The 23,684-nt window shown below is 35.5% G+C and overlaps 1 protein-coding gene across 1 annotated transcript in view; it reads left to right on the top strand.

Annotated features, from left to right (window-relative positions):
• The first annotated feature begins 700 nt into the window (after positions 1-700).
• Positions 701-23,684, top strand: part of KCNQ4 (potassium voltage-gated channel subfamily Q member 4) — a 518,522-nt gene continuing 495,538 nt past the window's right edge. Inside the window, exon 1 of the mRNA XM_053707227.1 lies at positions 701-1,405. Within this exon, the coding sequence (XP_053563202.1) occupies positions 1,131-1,405 (275 nt within the window). The 5' untranslated portion in view covers positions 701-1,130. The remainder of the gene's footprint in view (positions 1,406-23,684) is intronic.

The following is a 23,684-nucleotide window of genomic DNA, read 5'->3' on the forward strand; positions in this document are numbered from 1 at the left end:
CCTCAGTTTGCACGGTGTTAATACGTCACACGAGAAGCGAAGACTTCTAACAACCTTACAATATTTTCTAGCGACAATAAAAGCTTCTGAGCGCCAACAATTAAAATATATTTTATTAATATAAAGAACAGAAATAACTAAAAGTCGCACAAATGAAACAGACTTGTGGTTAAAAAGGCAGCAAATTAAAAACAACTACCGTGGCCAAAACGAGGATAAAAAAATGTGGGGTAAACCAATGATGTCGTTGATATACCTGTAAAAAATGTCCTACATTCGTCAAGTAATCAGAAAACATGCACTTGTGATCTACTCCTTTTGCACAGATTCAGTAAGGATGCGGAGAGTTTACTGTTTGGGTCGCACCACATGACAGCATAGCAACCGAATGCGTAGTAAACGGAATATTATGCCTCAAAGCACACAACAAATAATAGAAAAAGCTGTACTGTATATGGAAAGGAGCAGGATGCTATAATGAATGAGTTAAATAAGAAGCGTGAGCGAGTATAGGACAGAATGTAAAATACACACAGGCTCAGACTAGTGTAAGAGACAAAACGCGAGAGAGTATGAGCAGCTGCGCTTGACTTACTGTAACTTCTAGGGGGGAGGACCAGGGATGTGACAGAGGGAGGGCTTTGCAATGAGAGGGGGTGGAAGAAGGGGAGAGAGAGAGAACGTACACGGGACAGTGAGTGTGTGAGAGAAAAGGAGAGCGGTGATATAACGGGAGTGTAGGAGGTGAGTCTGCTGGGAGACACTTTTAGAAAATATATGGATTCACCCCAAACTTGCCAATGGTTGCTGGTTAATACGTGTGAGTGGTGGTACTTGGCCATCTCCATGAGCTCAGCACCGGCTACAGTCGTCTAACATTTCATCTTGTTTTGAATGTGAAACTTTGCCTTCAACTTCTCACTCCTGTACCAGATAATGCAAGTTCCTCCAGATACACTTTTTCCACTTTGTTAAAACTTTTGCTCCTGTCTTTCACCCTAAGATATACCCAAATTACACGCAGCTGGCTGACCTTGTTACTCCAACATCAGGACCCAAATCAAACAACTACTGGACTTTTGATCTCCTGTAATGAGCTGAGGTCTTCTCCCCCATCCCCCATAGAGACCATGGCAGTGGGGGCACAGCCTCAGACAGACAATGGCAGGGTCCCCTCTCTGTCCCTGGCCCCAGTGTCTGGACAAGACTGTGGCATGGAGTTTGTCGCCCTTACTGCTGTACAGACTGACAGTGGCAGCCCCAGACGATTGGGGCTACTGGGAACCCCCCTACCTGGACCACCAAGGACCTCAGCTTCCCACAAGAAGTACCGGCGGCTGCAGAACTATCTGTACAATGTTTTGGAAAGACCCAGAGGATGGGCCTTTATTTACCATGCATTTATGTAAGTATCCCCTTATGTGAGTTTGTACTTGTGAAATAACATCTTTGTATAGCAATACACATACACTACAAACTAACATTCATATATGCAATGTTGGCTTATACCTATTGTGTTTATTTAAATATAATTTACATGCAGACTGTCCTAATTGCATTATCCCCAGTTGCATTATCTATCTATCTATCTATCTATCTATCTATCTATCTATCTATCTATCTATCATCTATCTATCTATCTATCTTTCTAGTGGTCTATCTTGCAGTCTTCTTCTGTTAGTTTGTCTTCCTCTCCCTTTGCACAGTACAAATGCATGCTGTGTATTTATGTCCTATGACTTCCCAGCTGAGCAATAATCCTATATAACACCCAGTCCAAACTGTCCTATCACAACGCACGTGGTCCCCAGCGCTGTGATTAGGACATGTTAAAGAACCACAACTCCTCTCTGCAGAGCATGTGCATATGGCAACTCTGAATACGTATATATTAAGGGTTAGAATACTAAATTAGCACAGTACTCTAAATATATGTTTATATAAACGTGACAGCTTGATAAATTCTAGGATACTGATATTTGATACATAAGGTTCTGCTCTGTAAAAATGCATTAATTTTTTACTAGTTTTGCACCAGATGCTTTAGACATAAATAGGACAGTGTAAAAAAAAAAAATCATGTTCACTGGTAGAGGATGCTATGTGAATGTTTAAGAACTTTTAACTGGTTAGATTTAAAGGACCACCCTGATTGAGTACAGGTGATTAAACTACAAAAAGTTCATGACCAATCCAATTAGCCATGTCTTAAACATATGCCCAGCAAGAGGTGCTTTAGGATAAGTTCAGAAAATAGTGCCCTAAACACTAAAGAAGTAAGGTGAAAAAACATTACATCTAAACATAATGTAGAAATAAATAACTGCATCCTCTATTTAACATACAGCTTTAACCCTATGCCTGTGGTCAGATGAAGGTCATTTTATTTTAGCTAAGCACTTACCCATTCCAATAATTCATATATCAATATAGGTTGTATGATGGGAAATGACATTCCATAAAAGCGTCTTAAGATGTTCCTCTGATAGAACGTAAGACTTTTACTCCCCTGTCTGCAAACACAGCAAAACATCCATAATGGTAGTGTCTTGGAACAAGTATTGTACTTTTGTTTTTGTGCTTCTAGTTTAACTATGTAATGCCATTTGTCAGAAGAAGGTAGTGATTATACACAATAGTGTGTTGTATATTAGTCAACTCTCACAATCCAACTGTTTCAGAAGCTTCAATGCAGACTTCTCTCTGTGCTGGAATATTTGTTTTGTGAAATTCAATGTCTACTTTACCAAATCTAGCAAACTGCCAGAAGAAAATCGCAACTAACGGACTGAGGGTTTTCACAGTGTGCAAATTGATATCAGGGCCTGTCCAGTAGATGACGAGTGGAGCGCCCAAGTGATATTGGGTTTTCGCAGTCGTTACACACTAGTTCAAGTCTGCTTCTATTACAAGTTGAAAATAAATGTGAACGCGTGAGCTCAGTCGCAATTTACTCTAGAATGATTACCGCAACCTCAGAGTTCTGGTTAACTGGCACACTTGACAAAAAGTTGTACGAAACATATCAAAAATACATTTAATAGTACAATTACACTCATAATAATATTGTCCGATAAAAAATATAAAAAACAAATTGCATAAAAAAGTTATAAGATATGGGCTCAAAGATATGAGCTGTTTTTGCGTTTATATGTGTATTTATGTATTTACAGACATATATATATATACTGTATATATATATATATATATAAATATATATATATATATATATATATATATATACATAAATACATATGTATACATATATAGACGTATATATAAGGGCATTGGAGCCCTTTGCAGTCAAGTAGATGAAAACATGAAAAATCATATATATTCATATTTAAAGGGACAGTGTACAAGCGTTTGCAAGCACCTTGTTTGGGATCGTTGTGCTGCGGGCATCCCACTCCATCCTGTGATACCTCATGCAGGGCAAAAGTGATTACAGTATTCTTGGGAAAATGTCTTTATTCTGCAGCCCTAATATGGCCGCCAAACTCCTCATTCCCCCTCCTTCTTCCTCCTTCTTGTGTGTTTGTTTGAAATTGCACCTAGCAGTGTGCGTGAATGGACTGAATAACATTAAGACACTAGGGCATGCGCAAAACTACAGCGCGTGGCATGAATTTACAAGTGAGAGCCTGATTATTGGATGCTGCTTCATAATAGACACACCCACGTATTCTCTGGGAGGAGTTTGCTGCCATCCTATAACGGCCAAATTTTTTAAAATCCTTTTTTTCTTTTGCCCTGCATGAGGTGGCACAAGACGGAGTGGGATGCCCGCAGCACAACGATCCCAAACAAGGTGCTTGCAAACGCGTGTAGACTGTCCCTTTAATAATTTATTTAAGAATAGATTTAAGACTCCATTTAAGAATAAATACAACATATTCTGCTATGGGCAGAACATTGGATTATGAAATGTCAATATTATCTTCTTATATTGTGCATTTAAATAACCGCAACTTTGCGAACGCTAGAGTGCAAACGTTTTTACTTTCAATTCGTAATAAAAGTGCAAATCTTCTAGAGGTTTTAACGCTCAAACGCAAGCACAAACTATCGCTCCACACTCGTAATCTAGCCGTAAATCTTCTCCAGCTTGACTAAGAGTCTTATTCTATAGAGCACACTAACTGATGGAGAAGTATGTAAGCTTAAAGTGACGGTCCATTTTGATGAATTAGTGCCCGGTTTTTAATAAACCTATTAAAAACAAGGGCACTTTAATTCATCAAAATTGTCATTTCACTGTTTTCTTCAAAAACTTACCTTTTAATCCTGGCAGCCGCTCCAGCACTTCCTCCGCCTGTCACAAGCAGTCTTCTCAGGTCCAAAATGAAGAATCCGGCTTCCTCCAATCACAGCGTTGCATCAGGCCAAGATTCCCCCGGTGGGAAGCTGTGATTGGAGGACTGATTCGTCATTTCTGACATCTGCAGAGGCTTCCGACAGCCGGGGGAATCGCTGGAGCTGCGGCAAGGATTAAAAGGTAAGTTTTTGAAGAAAACAGTGAAATGTCAATTTTGATGAATTAAAGTGCCCTTGTTTTTAATAGGTTTATTAAAAACCGGGCACTAATTCATCAAAATGGACCTTCACTTTAAGAACAAAGTCTCCATAAAATACTACAGTAACTTTATTATACAAAGAGAATTTACCTCACTGAATACATTAAAGGGACAGTGTACGGTAAGATTTCCTCCTCTTTAATGTATTCCGTGTTATCCATTTTACCTGCTGGGGTGTATTAAATTGTTTACAAATACCTAATTTACCTCTATTTTGTCATTTAAACCATATGCCACTGATGATGAAAATTTCAGTATTTAAAGGCACATTGTACACTAGATTTTTCTTTACATAAATGTTTTGCAGATTATCCATTTATATAGCCCATTTGGGTGTGTTTTTGTAAAAATGTATAGTTTTGCTTATTTTTAAATAACATTGTGCTGATTTTCAGACTCCTAACCAAGCCCCGAAGTTTTAGATGCATACTGATGTATACAGACTTCAGACTGCTTCTGTTTTTATATGCAGGGGAGAGGGGGTTCTGCTATCAACACCTTTTAGTGGGTGTCCCAGGCACAGTGCTAAATTGGGAGTTTCTATGTAAGTTTTTAAAGGTTTATACTGGATTTTTTATATCAGTATCCGTGCATATTATTATTTCTAGTATTGTTTATTACATACAGCTAAATGAAAATTGGTGTATACTGTCACTTTAAAAGGACATGAAACCCATTTTTTTTCTTTCATGATTCAGATAGAGCATGCAATGTTAAATAACTTTCCAATTTATTTATATTATCTATTTTGTTTTGTTCTCTTTGTATCCTTTTTTAAAAGCATACCTGGGTAGAGTCAGAAGATGCTGATTAGTGGCTGCACATATATGCATCTTGTTATTGGCTTTCAGCTAGCTCCCAGTAAGTAGTTCATTACTTTTCCTTTAACAAGGATACCAAGAGAATGAAGCAACTTAGATAATAGAAGTAAAATGGAAAGTTTTAAAATTGTATTCTCTATCTGAATAATTGGGTTTCATGTCCCTTTAAGTACAGGCTGTAGAAAAACTATGTAAACAGGAAGCCAGAGAAATTACACTCCCAACGGGGGATTAGAGAGATAATTAATAACATTTTCATTTTCAATTGGCTGTCTCTAAATACTGTCTTTTGTGTAAATAGACATAGATTAGATAAGGAGGTATTTGTGCATGCAAATAAAGATAAGATAGAGGTGTCTGCTCTGCGTTAAAGTTCAGCCAATTTAAATGGGTTGTAGTTTCAGTTATAAAAATAAAATAAAAATGAAAACACACACACACAAACAAACCCCCAGTATTTCATATAGGAAAACAAACATAAAGGTGCAATTTATTTGACCTACATTTTCTACTCTGCAGCTGGTAAACCAAGTTACTGGAAATTGACAAAGGGGAAACTAATTTTAAAGTACAAAATAAATGTGCAGACATAATTTACCTCCTGCACAACACAACAAACTCCTGATCTGAAACATGTATGGGCACTCAAAACATATTTGAAAAAATGCTTTCAAACTTCCTTACAATATAACTGGCATATGTCTACATGTACAATGTAATTCCAAAAAAAATTTAAAAAAAATGGCGTTTTATTTCCTTAAAATAGACTTTGATCAAAAGTAACGTTACAGAGAAGATAATGGCCATTTTGTAAGTCTTTTATGTTTGGCAGCAGATGAGTTAATGACCCTCAAAAAACACGTCATGCATCTGACAGCTGTGGAATTAATTATCTAGCTTTATTTACTGCAGTTAATTATTTAATTTAAAATAACTGAGATGTCTCCCTATGTAGTTTCATAGAGCGTATAAGTCATAGAGTAGGTATTATAGAAAATCTGATGAAACAGCTTTACAGAATAACTTAAAGGGATATTCCAGTCAAAATTTAAAAGCACATAGATGAATTACATCTTTGAATAGAAACATATTTGCAATATAAATGCATTAACAAAAAAATGCTTTTAGTAAAAATTATCACTGCTTTAGTGTTAGAATTTTTCTTTGCACGTGCATGTAAAGCATAGCAAGATATTCTCAGTGTACCAGCATTTTAAATACTGCAGAAGCTCAGAGCATCCGTGGGGCTTATATCATGTCAGCAATTAACAAATTGAATCATAACCAGATGGTAGAAGCACCTTAGGCATTCTGAGCAAGTGCTGTGTTTAAAATGTTGGTGCACGGTGCATACTTAAATACACTTTTGAATCCGTTATAGCTTTTATTAGAAACATTTTTGCTAATACATGCATATTACAAAAATGCTTCTATTCAAAACTGAAATGCATCCATGTGGATTTCAATATTGGCTACTGCCATAATTGTCTCAATGCAATAAATTAAAAACAAATATGGTAAGAAAATAAAGAGATGCACTAAAAAGGTTTGTCAGGGTGGTCTGGTGGTGGACGTGTTCATTTCCTCACAAAGTGTTGCTTTAGAGGTGGATGTGACTGAGTGATGTGCTTAGTTCTGATTGGCTATTTAACATTGTTTTACTCAGTATGGCTAAATTAGAGTCAAGGTAATATGCCAGGCCAGAGGGGAAGGGTTCTGATTGGTTTTACTCCCACAGGACTCTCAAACCCTAATTGATCAAGGAGTATCAGCATTCTTTATCATCCTTCAATTTATCATATAGAATTAAAATGCTGCCATGACAATTTTTACTTACACCTTAAACCAGGCTGAAACCTATATTCTGGTGTACTATAGGGAAAACAGTGCTAATAGAAAGCTATTCACAGACAACAATATACTTTATAGCCAGTGCTTAGCTGAGCTGTACTTACATGTACTTTGTGTTTACACAGAAATGGTTATGCACTCAGCCATTTAAAATTACTCTTTATGGTTTCATTTATTCTAGCTCCCAGCAATATATATATGTGTTAAAAACATAGGCTCAGATTAAGAATGTAGCGCTAAACGTTACGTGAGAGCGATAATGGGTTAATAGCGGGTGTTTGCACTCGTCGGGTTTACAGCTGGTATTATGAGTTGAAAGTAAACGCGATTGCTTGAGCGCAATCACAATTTATGCTAAAATGATTATTGTGTCCTCAGAGCTCTGGTTTACTGTTTTGCAAAACAAAAAGTGTCACAAAACACATCAAAATACGTTCTAAAGTACACTTACACTCATAATAACACTATCTTATAAAACTGATTAATAAAAAATATTGCACAAAAAGTTATAACGGCTGAAAGATATGAAAGATATGAGGTCTCATGTGTTAGGCAAAAAAGGGCTGCAAACATAGAGATAAGGATATATATATATATATATATATATAAATATAGCAAGTAGAAGACAGCACTCTCGGCTACTTGCTATATCCTACTCCTATTCTAGCACCCTGGCACATGATGAACTGTTTGTGAGAGTGCACCTGTCTCTTTGCTTATATTTGTATATATATATTTATATTTATAGGTGTGTACATATGTCTTTATATGTGTATATATGTATTTACAGACACATATATATATATATATATATATATACACATATAAACACATAAATATATATGTACACATATATAGACAGAATAAAACATTTAAGTCAACAGTTACAGGCAAAATATATATTAGGAGTAAAATAGATTTTACTACACAATTTGTAATATATTTGATTACTTGTCAATGTTGCTTCCTTCAGTATATTGGGATTGCTACCAGATTTCTGAAAGAAATAATTAGACAGCATCTTCTATCATTAGATGTGGCCAAACATTTTAGACAAAATGGAAAGGGCACCAAATATTTGTCCTTTATAGGTATAGATAGTATACCCAAAACTGCGAGAGGAGGTAATAGAACAAATTTATTATTAAAAAGGGAAGTCTTTTGGATTATTGAATTTAATACTAGGGCTAGCACCAGAGGGCATTAATAAGAGACTGGATGTAGATTTATTTGTAAGATAAATTATAACATTAATTCTAGGTTTGCCTTTACACATAAACACATTATATCATCTAGGTCCCTCCCTATATATCCTTTACATATATTCTAAAAGACAACAAAATAATGGTAAAAATGAATAGTTCTATGATCATTAAGCTTTACATGTCTCCTCCTCATAGGCCAATAACTATGCCTGAAGTACCCTTCTTGTGGTACTTAATATACAAGATACCATATCCCAATAATCTATCCTATATACTGATATGGATAATTCTCTAACTCTAGAGCCTCTAAACCCACATTTATGTGTTATTAAGAAAATAAACAATACATTAATACATTTCTGTTGGTTTCTTGTAGGGTTCTTATGATCAGGCCATAAACTTTGTCCTTTCCCATGATCATATAGATTGAACCTCTTTATCTTACTGCTTCTTCCTCTTTATGTAAATAATATATATAGTATGCTGTGTAGTATACAGATATATACATTTTTTCTATATATGTATATTGTCTTATTATCGCTTGATTAAATTCTTGCATATCAATGTATCTAAAATGTATCCTTCTATATATTCCTTTATGTTTTATTTACTATATGTTATCACTTTTTGTGAATTGATATGCCTTTATGTGTTTATTAAGTGCTTCTGGCTCTAATGTTTATGCTTGTTGATATGAATATTAGTATCAATAATATTGATGAATTTCCCATTATTTACCTTAAGGGCAAACATATAGCCATTATCACTTTAAATTTCTACATATTATGTGGGTTTCATATGAAGTTCATTTTACTTACTTATTTTATTTATTGCTATGTATATATTTCTTTGACTTTCTTTAATTTATATCAAGCACAAATTGCTTTGTATTTTATTATATTCAACACATTTTTATTTTTATTAGTTTTATTTATTTCTTGTTTTTACTTTCCATTTGTATTTTATGTATTCCTAGTTGTTAAGGATATTTCTTGCAATATATATATACATATTTAAAGTATTATCAATGCACTAAGATTAATTATACAAAGACCATGCTTAAATCTGTCTCCCATTCCCCCTCCACTACTAATATTAATTGTTATGTGTGTTATATAGCATTACACAAATCAGTCATGAATGAGTTAATTGTGGAGGAGAATGCAAGACCTTTTTCTGCATTCCTATTGGTTGTTCACAGCTAATAAATGTTTGTACCTGTTCTGAGTTAATCAGCTCTGATGAAGCGCAGGTACGCCTGCGCGAAACATGTCAGGTGTTTCTATGTCTGCTATGTCCCTTTGATTGAGGATGAATAAACCCTTCCTGATTACCAGCACTGTTTTTGTGGATTGCAGTACTTTCTTCTTCTTCGTTTTATAGACATATATATATATATATATATATATATAAGTCCATTGTTGCCCTTTGCGTTAAGTAAATGAAAACATGTTAAATCATATTTATGCAATATTCATATTGATTAAAGTGTTATACTGTGTATTTACTGTCATTATTTCACATTCCAATGTTCTGCACAAAGCAGAATATGTTCTATATATTTTTAAATATATTCCTATATATATATGTATATATCTAGACCTATATATAATCATGTATGTATATATATATATATATATAAATAAATTAAAATATAGGTATAAATATATATTTGTGCACAATACCATCAAATATATGTAGAAATAAGTACCGGTATTTATCAATAAATAGAACATATTCTTCTATGTGAAGAAGCTTGGAAAGTCAAATATTCATGTAATATATGTCGGGTTATGCAATCGTGTTTGCGCGCGAGTAGGGCGTTAGGGTTTTCTCACTTTTTTTGCTCCATTGAGCTTTTAGCGCAGTTATCGCTCGAGTGGGAGCGATAAATATCACTCCACTCGTAATCTGGACATAGAGAATTGAGACCACAATTAATAAAAACATAACACAGTAAAAATGTCTGTTAATATTATTTTTGAATTAAATACCCCTTTTACCATTAAAAACAAATATGTATATACAAATTTTAAAAAATAATGTATATGAAAACCTGTCAAAAACGCCAAATCAGTGATTTAAAGGGACATTATACTGCTGTGCACAACTACAAAAGAATATTAATTACTCACATTATATAGCTGTAAAAAAGTTGACAACCTTGTTGATATGTAAATGTACAGTTCTTCTGTCACAGACTGTGAGAATACTTAAAGGGACACTGAACCCAATTTTTTTCTTTCGTGATTCAGATAGAGCATGACATTTTAAGCAACATTCTAATTTACTCCTATTATCAAATTTTCGTCATTCTCTTGGTATCTTTATTTGGAATGCAAGAATGTAGGTTTAGAAGCCGGCCCATTTTTTGTGAACAACCTGGGTTGTTCTTGCTGATTGGTGGATAAATTCATCTACCAATAAAAAGTGTTCTGAACCAAAAAAAGCTTTGATACCTTCTTTTTCAAATAAAGATAGCAAGAGAATGAAGAAAAATTGATAATAGGAGTAAATTAGAAAGTTGCTTAAAATTGCATGCTCTATCTGTATCACGAAAGAAAAAAAAATTTGGGTTCAGTGTCCCTTTAAGCTCCAAGAAATGCAATAGCATAGTTAGTAGTTAGTTACTATTCTTTGTAGTTGTGCTTAACAGTTTAATGTCCATTTAATCCTCAGTAAATTATACAATGCACTTTAGTACAATTATAAATGTTATCACACTTTCTTCCATTGTTATAAAACATATAATTATTTTCGTTATTTTTTAATTCTATTTGAAAGAAGAATCACAATCCCCTTTTCTTTTTATATGCCAACAAAATGGAGCAGCTGAAAGTTTTAGTTCCTTAAGTGTAGATACAAATACTGTACTTTCTGCTTAGAACCAATATTCATGCTCACTCATATGAGTATTCTCTAAAGACCTGCGTAGCCAATCTGGGAAAAAGCCCTTGCAAAAGGAACAACTATAGAAACACACAATATAAATTGTTGACACTAATAACGCTTTCAAAAATTCCCACCTGCATTGGCTCATGGGACCAGATATATATTTTAAAGTTTCCATACCAATATCACAAACTTTCTCTGAAAACATTTCTGTGCTTTGTATTTGAAATCATTGTGAAGCTTTTTAGCAAGTAATTTATCTTGCCATGTCCAATACCGCCTCCTTCTTTGATAAATCCAGATACCTGTTTACATCTATCTATCTATCTATCTATCTATCTATCTATCTATCTGCCTCTATCTATCTCTCTATCTATCACCTTTCATCTATCTTTCTGTCTGTCTATCTAAAGTATCTCTCTATCTATCTATCTATCTATCTATCTATCTATCTATCTATTATCTATCTATATCTATCTATCTATCATCTATCTGTCTGTCTATATAAAGTATCTATCTATCTTTCTATCTACCTACCTCTATCTATAATCTATAACCTCTATCTATAATCTTTAATAATATATGCATATATGTCCCAGTGTTTTTCTACATCTTTAGCACATATTATGCATCATCTAACTAAATGTAAGCATGTTCACAGCTGTACTTATTTAAAACATGAGTTGTACAATTCTTTCCTTACTGGTTGTTTTACTTAGTTAAGGAATTCACTGGTGCTTTACATTCCAGTGTACATCATCCTTGCTCAGAACCAGTCTTTTGCTGCACATTTTTGTATTGCTTTTGGCTATTTATAGGAATAGTTCTCTCTGTGATCTTTTGTCACATTTTACATTCTGAAGTTTTCCTGCATGCACCAGGGATGCCCTGAAGGAAAGGACTGAACATGTTAATTCACACATGAAGGCTTGTATATTCTATGTCTAGTAGGACAACATCTCTGTGTAATGTCTGCTTCTCCAGACGATTATTTAAAGACACACTTTCCAGTTGCCCTATAACGTCATAGGGAGCAGCTACTGGGTGTCTGCTGTTTTACAATGCTTCCAGTGTCTAATGCTACAGCAGTTGCTTGCAACAAATTATAAAAGCAAATCTTTAGCAGTTTTTTTTTGTAGGAGTAAACGAAACACTGAAAAGCTTAGCTAAAAATGTAAAGCACATATTTCATTTGCTGTGGTTGCACCTGTGTAACCTATAGTGAAAGGGAAATGGTTTGCAGAAATGTATTCCTTAGATATCAGTAACTTCCCCTTTTCCTTTAAGACTTGAATAACGTCTTTGCTATATATTAGAAGTAAAAATGACTTTTGTTTGTACCAGTTTCCGTTAGTAAAAAAAAGGGTTTTCGTTTTCGGTGCGTTTCCTGTGTCACTTTTAATCTTCTGTGTCAACAATTTTCATAAAGCTTTGAATCATTTTAGAATAATGTGAGAGAAAGAGAGATGCATTTTGGAAAATGAGATATATCATTGTTGACCCTAATTTAAAAACGATGAATAGATACTTCTAAAGGGAATCTAACACTTTTTTTTAAGTTTACATACTATAATAAATGTAATTTCTCTACAGTTAAAGAAATCCCTAATTTTACCACAGGAAGGGTGATAAAATGCAGTAAGGTTGAACGATGTGCTTCTTTGCAGGTTTACTTGCCTATTTGGTTTTGTTGGTTCCACTAGATGAGCTTAACGGGATAGTCTAGTCAAAAATTAAACTTTCATGATTCAGATAGAGAAGGCAATTTGATGCAACTTTCTAATTTACTCATATTATAATCTTTTCTTTGTACTCTTGCTATCTTTACCATTTTATATTTTTATTGAGGTTTCAAAAGTAATATATTACAACAAGGTTATAGTTTCATTATTAACATAGATAGTTGAGAACATATAGCTAGAAATATCCACAGTGTCTGTCATTTGAGTCCACCTTGAAAACGTTAAGAATGAGGTTGGGCAACACAGTGATGAAGAGTTCAGATACAGAATCTCCCAACATAATATTTTACACAGACAGTATCCATAATCATCATACTAGCGGACATAGCTGTATTGAAATAACTAGTTAAAACAGTCAATGGCTAACCTCATGTTTTAAAAGGAACCTCTTTTTTTTCTTTTTCTTTTTTAGGGGGCAAAGGGAAGGGTTAGCAGTGGGTCAGAGCCACTCGTATGAGGGAAAGAAGGGGCATATACTGTGACATGGTTTCTAATTGGGCTAGTGAATATACTATGACATGGAGGGGGTATTAAATCTGATCCTAGGGGAGAGTAGGATGGGCGAATTACTGTATTAACATGTGGTTATAGAGGGGTGGGAGGTAAGACATAGGATGTCGGTCATAAGTAGTTACAAGGGAGGATAGGGAAAACCTAGGTATATTAGGTAGGGATGTTAGCTTAAAATGTATACACAAGTAGAGATAAACTAACTAGGGTTCGCATGTAATGCAGTTTCACATGTGGATATAACGTGCAATGGTGAGATGGTACTGATACAGTTATGATATCCAATATGATTTCACTACCCTTATAACACATAGTTGACTCTTCCGAAATAATATGACATCTCTTATCTTATTGTATAACAGCCCCTATCCCCAACTGTACAATATGCTAAAAGAAAATGTCAATAAAGTATGTACATCCAGAGTAAGAGAGCTGTCCCCCTAAAATGGGCTTAGAAATAAAATGATTGCATTAGTCCTTTTATTGGTGTCCAAAGAGGATCAAAGCTGCAGCTGTGTGGAGAGTGATGCAGCCACAAAGTAGAGAGCGTCCACATGGTTGATGAAGAAAACTCTATAGGCTCAATATTAAACTAGACACACAGAGGGACCTATATCAGTAGAGAGGGCTCAAAGACACAAAGAGAGGGCTCAAAAATACATACAAACAACTATAGAAGGGAGAAAGCTAAATTAGAAAAGTGAGCTGCAACTGAAAACATAAACGTCCACTACTCTGTGTAAATGAGAGAGTCCTTGCAGTTAGCCCATACCTCTTCTAGGTGACTGATCCATGTCGGGCCATATACTGGAGAAAAAGGTAGTCACGATGTTAAGTTGCAGGATCCTCAATGCTCTCACTTTATCAGCTCTCCAGTTAGCACTCCGCTGCTCCGGCTTCTTCTCTGAGACCTCGGCGTGTCCCCGGGGGTCGGCCGCACCTTCCCAGGAAATGGCCGAGGTAGGTACTATGGCCACTACTGTTTGACAGATATGTGTGAATGGGGTGGCTCCGGTATTGTAGGAGGTCGTGGTGTTGTTTGCAGATCGGGTGGTCTCCGGTATCTCCACTATGCCTTTACAGAGCGGATTACTGGTGATTGGATTAGTAGGGTGAGCACTCGTTTTATCTTGAGGTGCTATGGGTTCTCGTGAGGAAAGGGAGAGCTGTGGGATTAAAGGCTCCTCCGATTCAATATTAGGCTCAGGATCGGGTGTGAGCACTAGAAGGAGGGATTGCTCGTTTGGTTTAGGGTTCGGCTGCTGAGTAGCAATGTCTATCCCCTCTAACGATCCAGAGGGGTCATATGTTTCCCTGCCACTGGCTGATCTCAGGGTATGGCGCAGGTCGTCAAAATGGCGGTGCCTCTGTCGTGTCAGAGCTTCAAACACCAACTGGAGCTGCAAGTGTAAATCCCCCTCCATGGCAGAGTACAGAGTTCCAGGTAGTAGGAGATGAATAAAGTTTCACTAGCGTGAGTTAGTTTTACCCGGCAGGTAACAAACCGGGGGGGGATGATAGATGCAAAAAAGATGTGAGGCCTCAGCTGTCGATCCTTGAAGGCTCAAGTTGCTTTTCTATGCTGTAATTTGTCGAAGTGAGCAGGGTAGCAGCTAGTACCGAAGAGGTCCCAAGTCGTTCCCCTGACAGTTTCTCAATTTAGGAGTAAAAGTAGCTGGTTAGAGAGGAGATTATCAACACATTATAGGGTTATAAGAAGAGCTCCTCAAAATTGCGACTTCTCACAGCTGCGGCTAGGACACGCCCCCCGTACTCTTGCTATCTTTATTTAAATTTAACTTTAGCTACATTTAGACACCAATCAGAAAGTGCTACCCAGGTGCTGAACCAAAAATGGTCTGGAACTTATGCTTACATTCTTGCTTTTTCAAATAAAGATACCAAGAGCACAAAGAAAAATTGATAATAGGAGTAAATTGAAAAGTTGCTTAAAATTGCATGCTCTATCTGAATCACAAAAGTTTAATTTTGACTAGACTATTCCTTTAATGGGAAGTAGACGTGCATTCAGATTCAGACAAATGTAAAAAATATATATTTTTTTGTATTGTACGCGTTTGAAAGCAATAAAAAAATGGTCTCTTTAAAGGGACACACAACATTTTTCTTTAATGATTCAGACAGAGCATACAATTTAAATACATTTTTAAAGGGACATGAAACCTAATTTTTTTCTTTCATGATTTAGGTAGATTTTAAACAACTTTCCAGTTTACTTCTCTTATCTAATTTGTTTCATTCTCTTGGTATCATTTGTTGAAGGAGCAGCAATGCACTACTGATTTCTAAGTGAACACATGTGTAAGCCAATGACAATAGGCATATATATGCAGCCACCAATCAGCAGCTAGAACCTAGGTTATATGCTACTCCTGAGCTTACCTAGATAAACCTTTCAGCAAAGGATAACAAGAGAAGGAAGCAGATTAAATAATAGAAGTAAATTGTAAAGTTGTTTAAAATTGTATTGTCTATCTGAATAATGAATGTTTTATTATGACTTTACTGTCCCTTTAATTTACTTCTATTATATTATTTACTGAGTTCTAATGATTTTCTTTGTTGAAGAGATATCTAGATCGGTAGAATGCACATTTCTGGAGCAGTACATGATAGGAAACACTGCTGCTACCTACTATTTTTGCAAATATATAACATAGTTATAAAACTGCTCCAGTCATGTGCACGCTCCTACACCTTCCTACCTGCTTTTTAACAAAGGATATCAAGAGCGTGAAGTAAATTGGAAAATATTTTATAATTTTACACTCTATCTGAATCATGAAATCATTTTTTTGTTTTTTTTATGTCCCATTAATAAATAATAAATAACAGACAAATATATGCAACAACAAAATTTATTTAACTCATTCATAAGGTTAAAACCGTTACTTTAAAGGAAGGATATTGATTCAAAAAGTTACACTATTTATGTGAGAAAGGATTTGAAAGTTTAAATTACATTATTCAATAACAATTTACCAATATCTCTGTCTGTTGATTGATTCCAGTGGCCAGTCCTGATCCCATAAAAAAATATATTTTCATGTTGCTGCTGACTTGTAGAACTATCAGTAGCTAGTACATTATAACTTTATTTAATTTAATTAAATCTGTTTCTCTGCTGCCTTGAAGTGGTCCCATAGAAAATAGTGGGTCAATTGATTTCTGTTAACAAATTCCAAACAACCTCATTGTCAAATATTGGACAAAATAAAAAAAATTGTCTGAAACAATTTTTTTTTCTGTGCACATGTCTAATAGGAAGAGCCCTAGGACCACATTAAGGATAATGATGACAGAATGTGAACTTAAAAAACTAAATTGGGAGAATAAAATATTTAAGGGAAATTCAGTCTACACTTATATGCATGTTATGCAAATTTATTTAAGCCAGACAAGGGTTTGTGTATATAGATATACGTAGAATAATAGATTAATTCAAAACAAAAATAGAACTGTAGATGTGGCTTGTGGAACTTGATAAATGGGCCCCATAGTCTTTAGCCTTTTTTTTCTTTTCTATTTTTAATTAATTGGAATATGTACCAAATTCAACCTCTGTAAGTATATATCTGATATTTTAAGAGTGGACTAGATATTTTTCCCCTAACCTTATAGATGGTTGTTTACAATTGCATATAGATATTAAAGATATTTGTATGTTACAATGAAGTCCAGGCTTACTTTGTTGAGAGGCCCCTTGCATTGGTGGAACTAACTAAGATAAATATCCCACCTTGGTGAAATTGGCAAAGCCCTATTTATGCATCTCAGGCACCTCAACACCATCTGAGTGCCTCTTCTCTGCTGCAGGCAAAATAGATTGCAAAAAAAAGAGAGCCAGTCTCAGCCAGGAGCGTGTGGACATGATGACTCTTTCAGAAACTTTGCATTGAGATGACATCTTTGTAGTATTTGGCCTATACATTTGGCCAGCAGGGAGGTGTCAAGCAACCCGATCGTACTCGGTCGGGTTGATTTCCGGTGATTCCTGTCCGCCTCATCAGAGCAGGCGGACAGGGTTATGGAGCAGCGGTCTTTAGCCCGCTGCTTCATAACTGGTGTTTCTGGCGAATCTGAAGACTCGCCATAAACACGGGCCCACAATCTCCGTTCCAATTTTTATCATTTTATTTTAATAAATGTTTTTTTGTGTGTTTTTTTACCCCTACATTTTTTTGTATGCCCTTTGTGATAAAAGGGTTCAACATAGAGTGTCAAAATACCTCTAGGTAAATACCCAATGGTGTCTAAATTCTACAAATACTATAAATACTTTTGTGTAGCAGTTCTGAACTAAATTCACTTATAGTCCAGGCATAGCACATTTTAGCGTTAAACCAATAATCCCATCTTTGTAGTATTTGGCCTATACAGGTAGAAAACCCTTTATCTAAACTACTTGCGACCTAAAGAGGTTTGGATTTCAGAATAGTTTAGATGTTGGAATATTTGTATCTATAAAATTGGACAGTTTAGTGAGGGGGTGAAACCAAGTGTATGTCATTTAGGCAACATTTACATGTCATAAAACAACTTATACATTTTGTAATGCCTTTGTATGCACAGGCAGAAAATATTGTGACTTACAGGCAGGGAAAAATAGTACATTTTGATAATTTTCTTTTAAAAAAATATTAATTAAATCGTTTTGTATTTCAGAAAATGTCTGTATTTAGGAATTTTGGTTTTGAGGATTTGTACCTGTATTTGCTATAAATTGTAAACCTAGACATAGGGGATATTCCTAAAAAACCCCCACAATTAATCTATGTGAATGTATTTTTCATTAGCTGCATTAATAATTTATTTTTTAGAAATGTTATAAAGAAAACTGCAAATAAACAATATATATATATATATATATATATATATATATATATATATATACTGTATATATATATATATATACTGTATATAAAAAGGTGCAAAAGTCCAGCACTCACTATACACTTTTCAATTTTGAGTACCTACTAGCCGTTAACACCAGTTTATCATTAAAAGCCATCATAAAATTCAACACCAGATACTAAGCATTGTGTAAAACATGTTAAAGGGGAATACTCATTAATGGTAAATGAACAAAATGCTGCAGCCTAAGATGGCAGAATAATGCTTTATCGCAGTTCAGTGCATCACCATAATATCAAGGCTTTTATCCCTGTTACAAAGGTAGCATTTTTTGGGGGTTACAAAATGACATGTAGTCTGGTGATATTGTATATTTATTACAGGATTTGACACATACCAAGCATCCAGTTAATGCTAAAGTGACACAGTTCTTGATATGTCACTGAAAACGTTTTATGAGTGGATGCCATTAGTGCATTGCTGTTTCTGAGCTTTCTTAAATATGTTTTTCAACAAAGAATACAAAGAGAACAAATTAATTTCCATAATATAAGTACATTGAAAATCTGGAAATTTAAATATGTTAATATAATATTATTAATATTTGGTAGTATATGCCTGTGTATCAATAAATATAGATTAATTAAATAATCATGGTTTTGCTTCATTTAAGGACATATTAATTAATTTCCTAGTAGTCTAAAACTAGCTTTGTGCATAGCAGTGCTGAGAAAACATAGGGCTTCTCTTTTGTTTTCTTTTGGAAGTATGTTTGCTAATAATTGTAATTATTCACATGGGAGGTTTTATTTGTATGAAATATTTATTATAAATGGAGATTCCAGAAACTCCTTTCAATAATTAATATCTCAAACTCCCATTGTCTTTCTTCTCATTTACTCAGAAGTTTCTCTGTACAAAAATGTGTTTTTCTTCCTTTAATGTACAAAAAGTGAGAAACAAAAGATGCAGCCTTCCTCCTCTGACTTTCATATGACTTCTAAATTCCCTCCAATCTTGAGGCCCTGTATAGACTGATGCAGAGCTTGTTGTCGTCCTTGACCCCCCCTCCCCAAACAAGGTTTAATGGTACAGAAAAGTCTCTGTTATTAGCCCTGAAAGAATGTCAAGCTTTCAGCTTAAACACCCCAGCCAAGGTAATGGAAAGTGGTGTTAACCCTTGTACTAATAGCAAGCCTATGGGGAATGGTTTAAGCAGCCACCCTCTAACCGCACATACAGTTTCCCGTCAGTGGGCCAGAAAAGGCCAGAAGTCTGTGCTCTGGAGTCTAAGCAGTGATGGGAGGGGGAAGTAGAATATAGACTGGAGACAGACATAAGGTCCTTCATGCAGACATAGGGAGTCTATGTCCATCATATTATCTTCCACATTCAGGTTCAAGGTACAATTTAGAAGCGTCTTTCAAATATTTCAAACTTGCCCTTAGAACTGCTTTCCCTAAAACTGCAGTAGCAGATCTCCTTGCATTTCTCAAAGTGTTGTAGTGTTTGGAGTAAGAACAAGGTTTGATAGATGAGGAGAGGGGAGGGGGGTTGGTGCTGGATGCTGGCAACATCAACATAACATTATAATTTCTCAATACTTTCTGTATCTCTCTGCCTTAATACTATTTTGGATGTATTCTGTTTATTCAGTTATTGTTCCCAGAGTGCACCTGGCTGCACAACATGCTGGCTATACATAAAAAAATATAACATTAAACATCAGGCATATTTTTTGTTCAGTAATAAATCAGATACACGTTTTAACCATTTCCCTTCCACCAGCAGAGGGACCCTACAGTTAACAGTCTAACAGAGCCTTCGTATGTATTGGTCACAACAGATTTCAGCACTGCATTACTAAATGTGTACTGTGTAATGTGTGAAGGTTATGATCAAATATTAATAAAATCTACTGCCTGTTGCCCAAACTATGACCTAATGGCCACAGTGTTGTCTGCACAGTATTGCCTGGTTCCACACTTCCCTGTCCTACACTATCCTTCCACAAATTTGCTACTACAGTGTATACATCCATTTTTGTGACTTGATTCATTGCTGCTGTTGTTGTGCAGATGTCTTTGTTACTAGGCCAGTATGTTTTCATAGGTTTGTGGCACATATTTAGCTAAGGAATTTCTTATTGATCTCAAGTATAATATATTATAAAATAGTAATGATGGCTACAGGATAATTTATTTTAAGTGCATCTGAACTCAGGTTTTAATGTGTTAAAAGATATTTGTTGTCTTAAGTAGCATAGAGCTTTAGTGTTTGAGGACTGGGAAAGGTTTAATGATGGAAATAGCTATAGTATAGAGGAAAAAGTTAGGTATGTTTCGATTAAGTGCAGGATGTACTCAGGGGTATAATGAGACATAAGTAGATATAGAATACCAAAGACTATAGGGAATTACATGAAAGTAGGAAGTGAACATGCAACTTGAAAGCCAGAGGATGGTTTCCCTGTTTCAGAAGCGACATTATGTTCTGCTCTGGTTTAGTTGCTGACTTGGATCCCAGGCTGTTTAGTTATTGATCCCTAGTGGCCCAAATATTCTTCAGAGCTCTGGGGCTTGTCAGAAAGTTATCCTGCTGGAAAATAACAATATTTTCCCCCAGGCAATTCCTCATTATTTAGACGATTGTTCTTGTGTTAAAGCTTTTGCTAAGTTGCATATCTGGACTGGTTCTATGCGGGTGTAAAGATGGAGGACAGGGGCTGTGATGGGAGGTGTTCCCAGGCAGGCTGAAATCATTATTTCTGTAGGATGATGTGGTTCTGGATAATACTTGTGAGACGATTATAGGTAGGGCTAGTGCTGAAGGAAGTAATATTTATTGCTCCATTTTATCATTCTTAAAGTTGTCTGAATGTTTTAGGTTTGTTTGCAGCAGCTGTGTGTGTAAAACACTGGAGTGTATAAAGAACCTTAATCTATGGGGAGATGTCAGAAATATTAGCTATGAATTTTTCAAAATGAGGAACTTGAGAGGTGATAGCATTATCCTAAATACATTTATTCAAGGTCGACATAGAGAGCTGGCAGGTACACCTTTTTATAACAATGACATTGAATGTGACAAATAGTTACCCAAAAAAGTTAGAGGAAAGGAAATTTCTCCTTCAAAAAAGAAATGCATTTTTCATTGTCCCCTATCCCCAGCACTTCAGACATTTCATTTGGTGCAGCTACACCTGGAAACAGGTCATACGTCCAGAATCTAGACTGTCTAGGTGAAAGCGTTAAGGGTAGGGAGTCTGCAACTCATAGTGCAGATCTGATTAGCTGGTGTAACTTGTGACTGACTACACTAAACCCACCTATAGTTAATAAGGAAATGTGCTTCTTCAGGGTGCTGACTTTATATTAATAAGGACTTTAAATCTATTTTATGGTATAGCATAGTTTTAAACAAATTTTCCTGTGCTAAAAACATTTCTTGTTTCCACTTGTTGGGCATGTCGCTAAACACCAGTAGAGCTGTGAGAGTTGTCCTCACGTGCCTTGTGCACAAACACACATTTCGGAATCAAATTAAACTGCTTTTAAAAATGTTTAGATAGTTCTCTTTTATATGCACAATGTGGCTTGTATTTAACAGGACAATCAGGTATTTCTACTGCTTGGGCAGTGAAATAATATATGTAAATAAACTGGAGCCCAACTGAACGGTTCTGATGTCAATTCTGATGTGGGCATATAGCTGACAGCTTCTACAGGGTCATGGATCTGGTCTGAGGTCTAATATGGGTGTATGACTGACAGGGGGTGCAGGTAATGGAAGTTGATCTATAGCCCAATGAAGAGGTAGGGATAACAGGTGCTGCAGAGCCATGCGTTCTCATCTGTACATCATACATTTTCATATATATTGGCTTTGTAAATTAATAGGCACCTTTTATTGAATCTTATAAGAATGGTGCATGCAACTGTTTGCCATCGAATAAATGTAATGTGATGCATTAAGGTCTCACTTTCATGTCTTTAAAGGGAGATACAAAGGCAAAAAGAAAAAGGTCTAAAGTTATAGATAATTGTATCATTGCACTGTTAGCTCCAGAGCTGTAGTGTACTAGCAGGACCTAACTGAACACATACGGAGAGTCAATGACAAGAGGCATATGTTTGTAGCCACCAATCACCATCTAGCTCTCAGTAGTGAGCATATCTAGGTATGCTTTTCAACAAAGGATACCAAGAGAAGTAAATTTGTTCAAAATAAATAAAAAAAAACGTGCTTTAGATCTGGCCATAGAGCCTTTAGCTGGAGAATCAGAAAAGAAACAGGAGGGATAAGAATCAGATCTACTTCCCTACATCTGTCTTTGTACAGGGATGATGTGTGGGGTCCTTTCACAGGACCCTTCGCAGTGATATGACAGAATTGTTATTGTTTAAAAAGATAGATAATCTCTTTATTACCCTTTCCCCAGTTTTGATTAACCAACACTGTTATATTAATACACTTGTTACCTCTGTGATTACCTTGTATCTAAGCCTCTGCAGCCTGCCTCCCTTATTTTAGTTCTTTTGGCAGACTTGCATTTTAGCCAATCAGTGCCCACTCATAAAAAACTCCATGGGAGTGAGCACAGTGTTATCTGTATGGCACACATGAACTAGCAATGTCTAGCCATTACAAACTATCAAAATGCACCGAGATAAGAGACAGCCTTCAAGGGACTAGAAATAAGCAGATTACCCTTCCTATGTTTAGCTTTCAACAAAGAATACCAAGAGAACAAAGCAAATTTGATGATTAAATTGCAAAGTTGCTTAAAATTGCGTGCCCTATCTGAATCATGAAAGTTCAGTTTTGACTAGAGTGTCCCTTTAATTATAAAACAATAGTTGCAAAAATAGTGGGTGACCACAATAATTGGAAATATCTTCCGTACTCTCTGTTGGGCAGGGTATGTCTAATCAAGATGATATTATTTCCCAAGATTGTGTACATCTTCCAGATGTTATCAGCAAACACTGCTACACAAAAAAAAACTTGAAATATTTAAATAATAAATATTGCCTTAGTTATAAGAAATTGACTTGCTCAGTTTCTGCGGGAGGACTTGGCCTCGAAAATCTTGAATTATATAAATGTGCGGCGTCTAGCAAATATTTTCTCGATTGGTTAGGGTGGCACTAATCATTTCACCCTAACCACAATAGAGAAGGATATGGGGAAACCCTGGTATCTGACGAT

This window comes from Bombina bombina, chromosome 3, assembly GCF_027579735.1.
Source record: "Bombina bombina isolate aBomBom1 chromosome 3, aBomBom1.pri, whole genome shotgun sequence".
Lineage (NCBI taxonomy): Eukaryota > Metazoa > Chordata > Amphibia > Anura > Bombinatoridae > Bombina > Bombina bombina.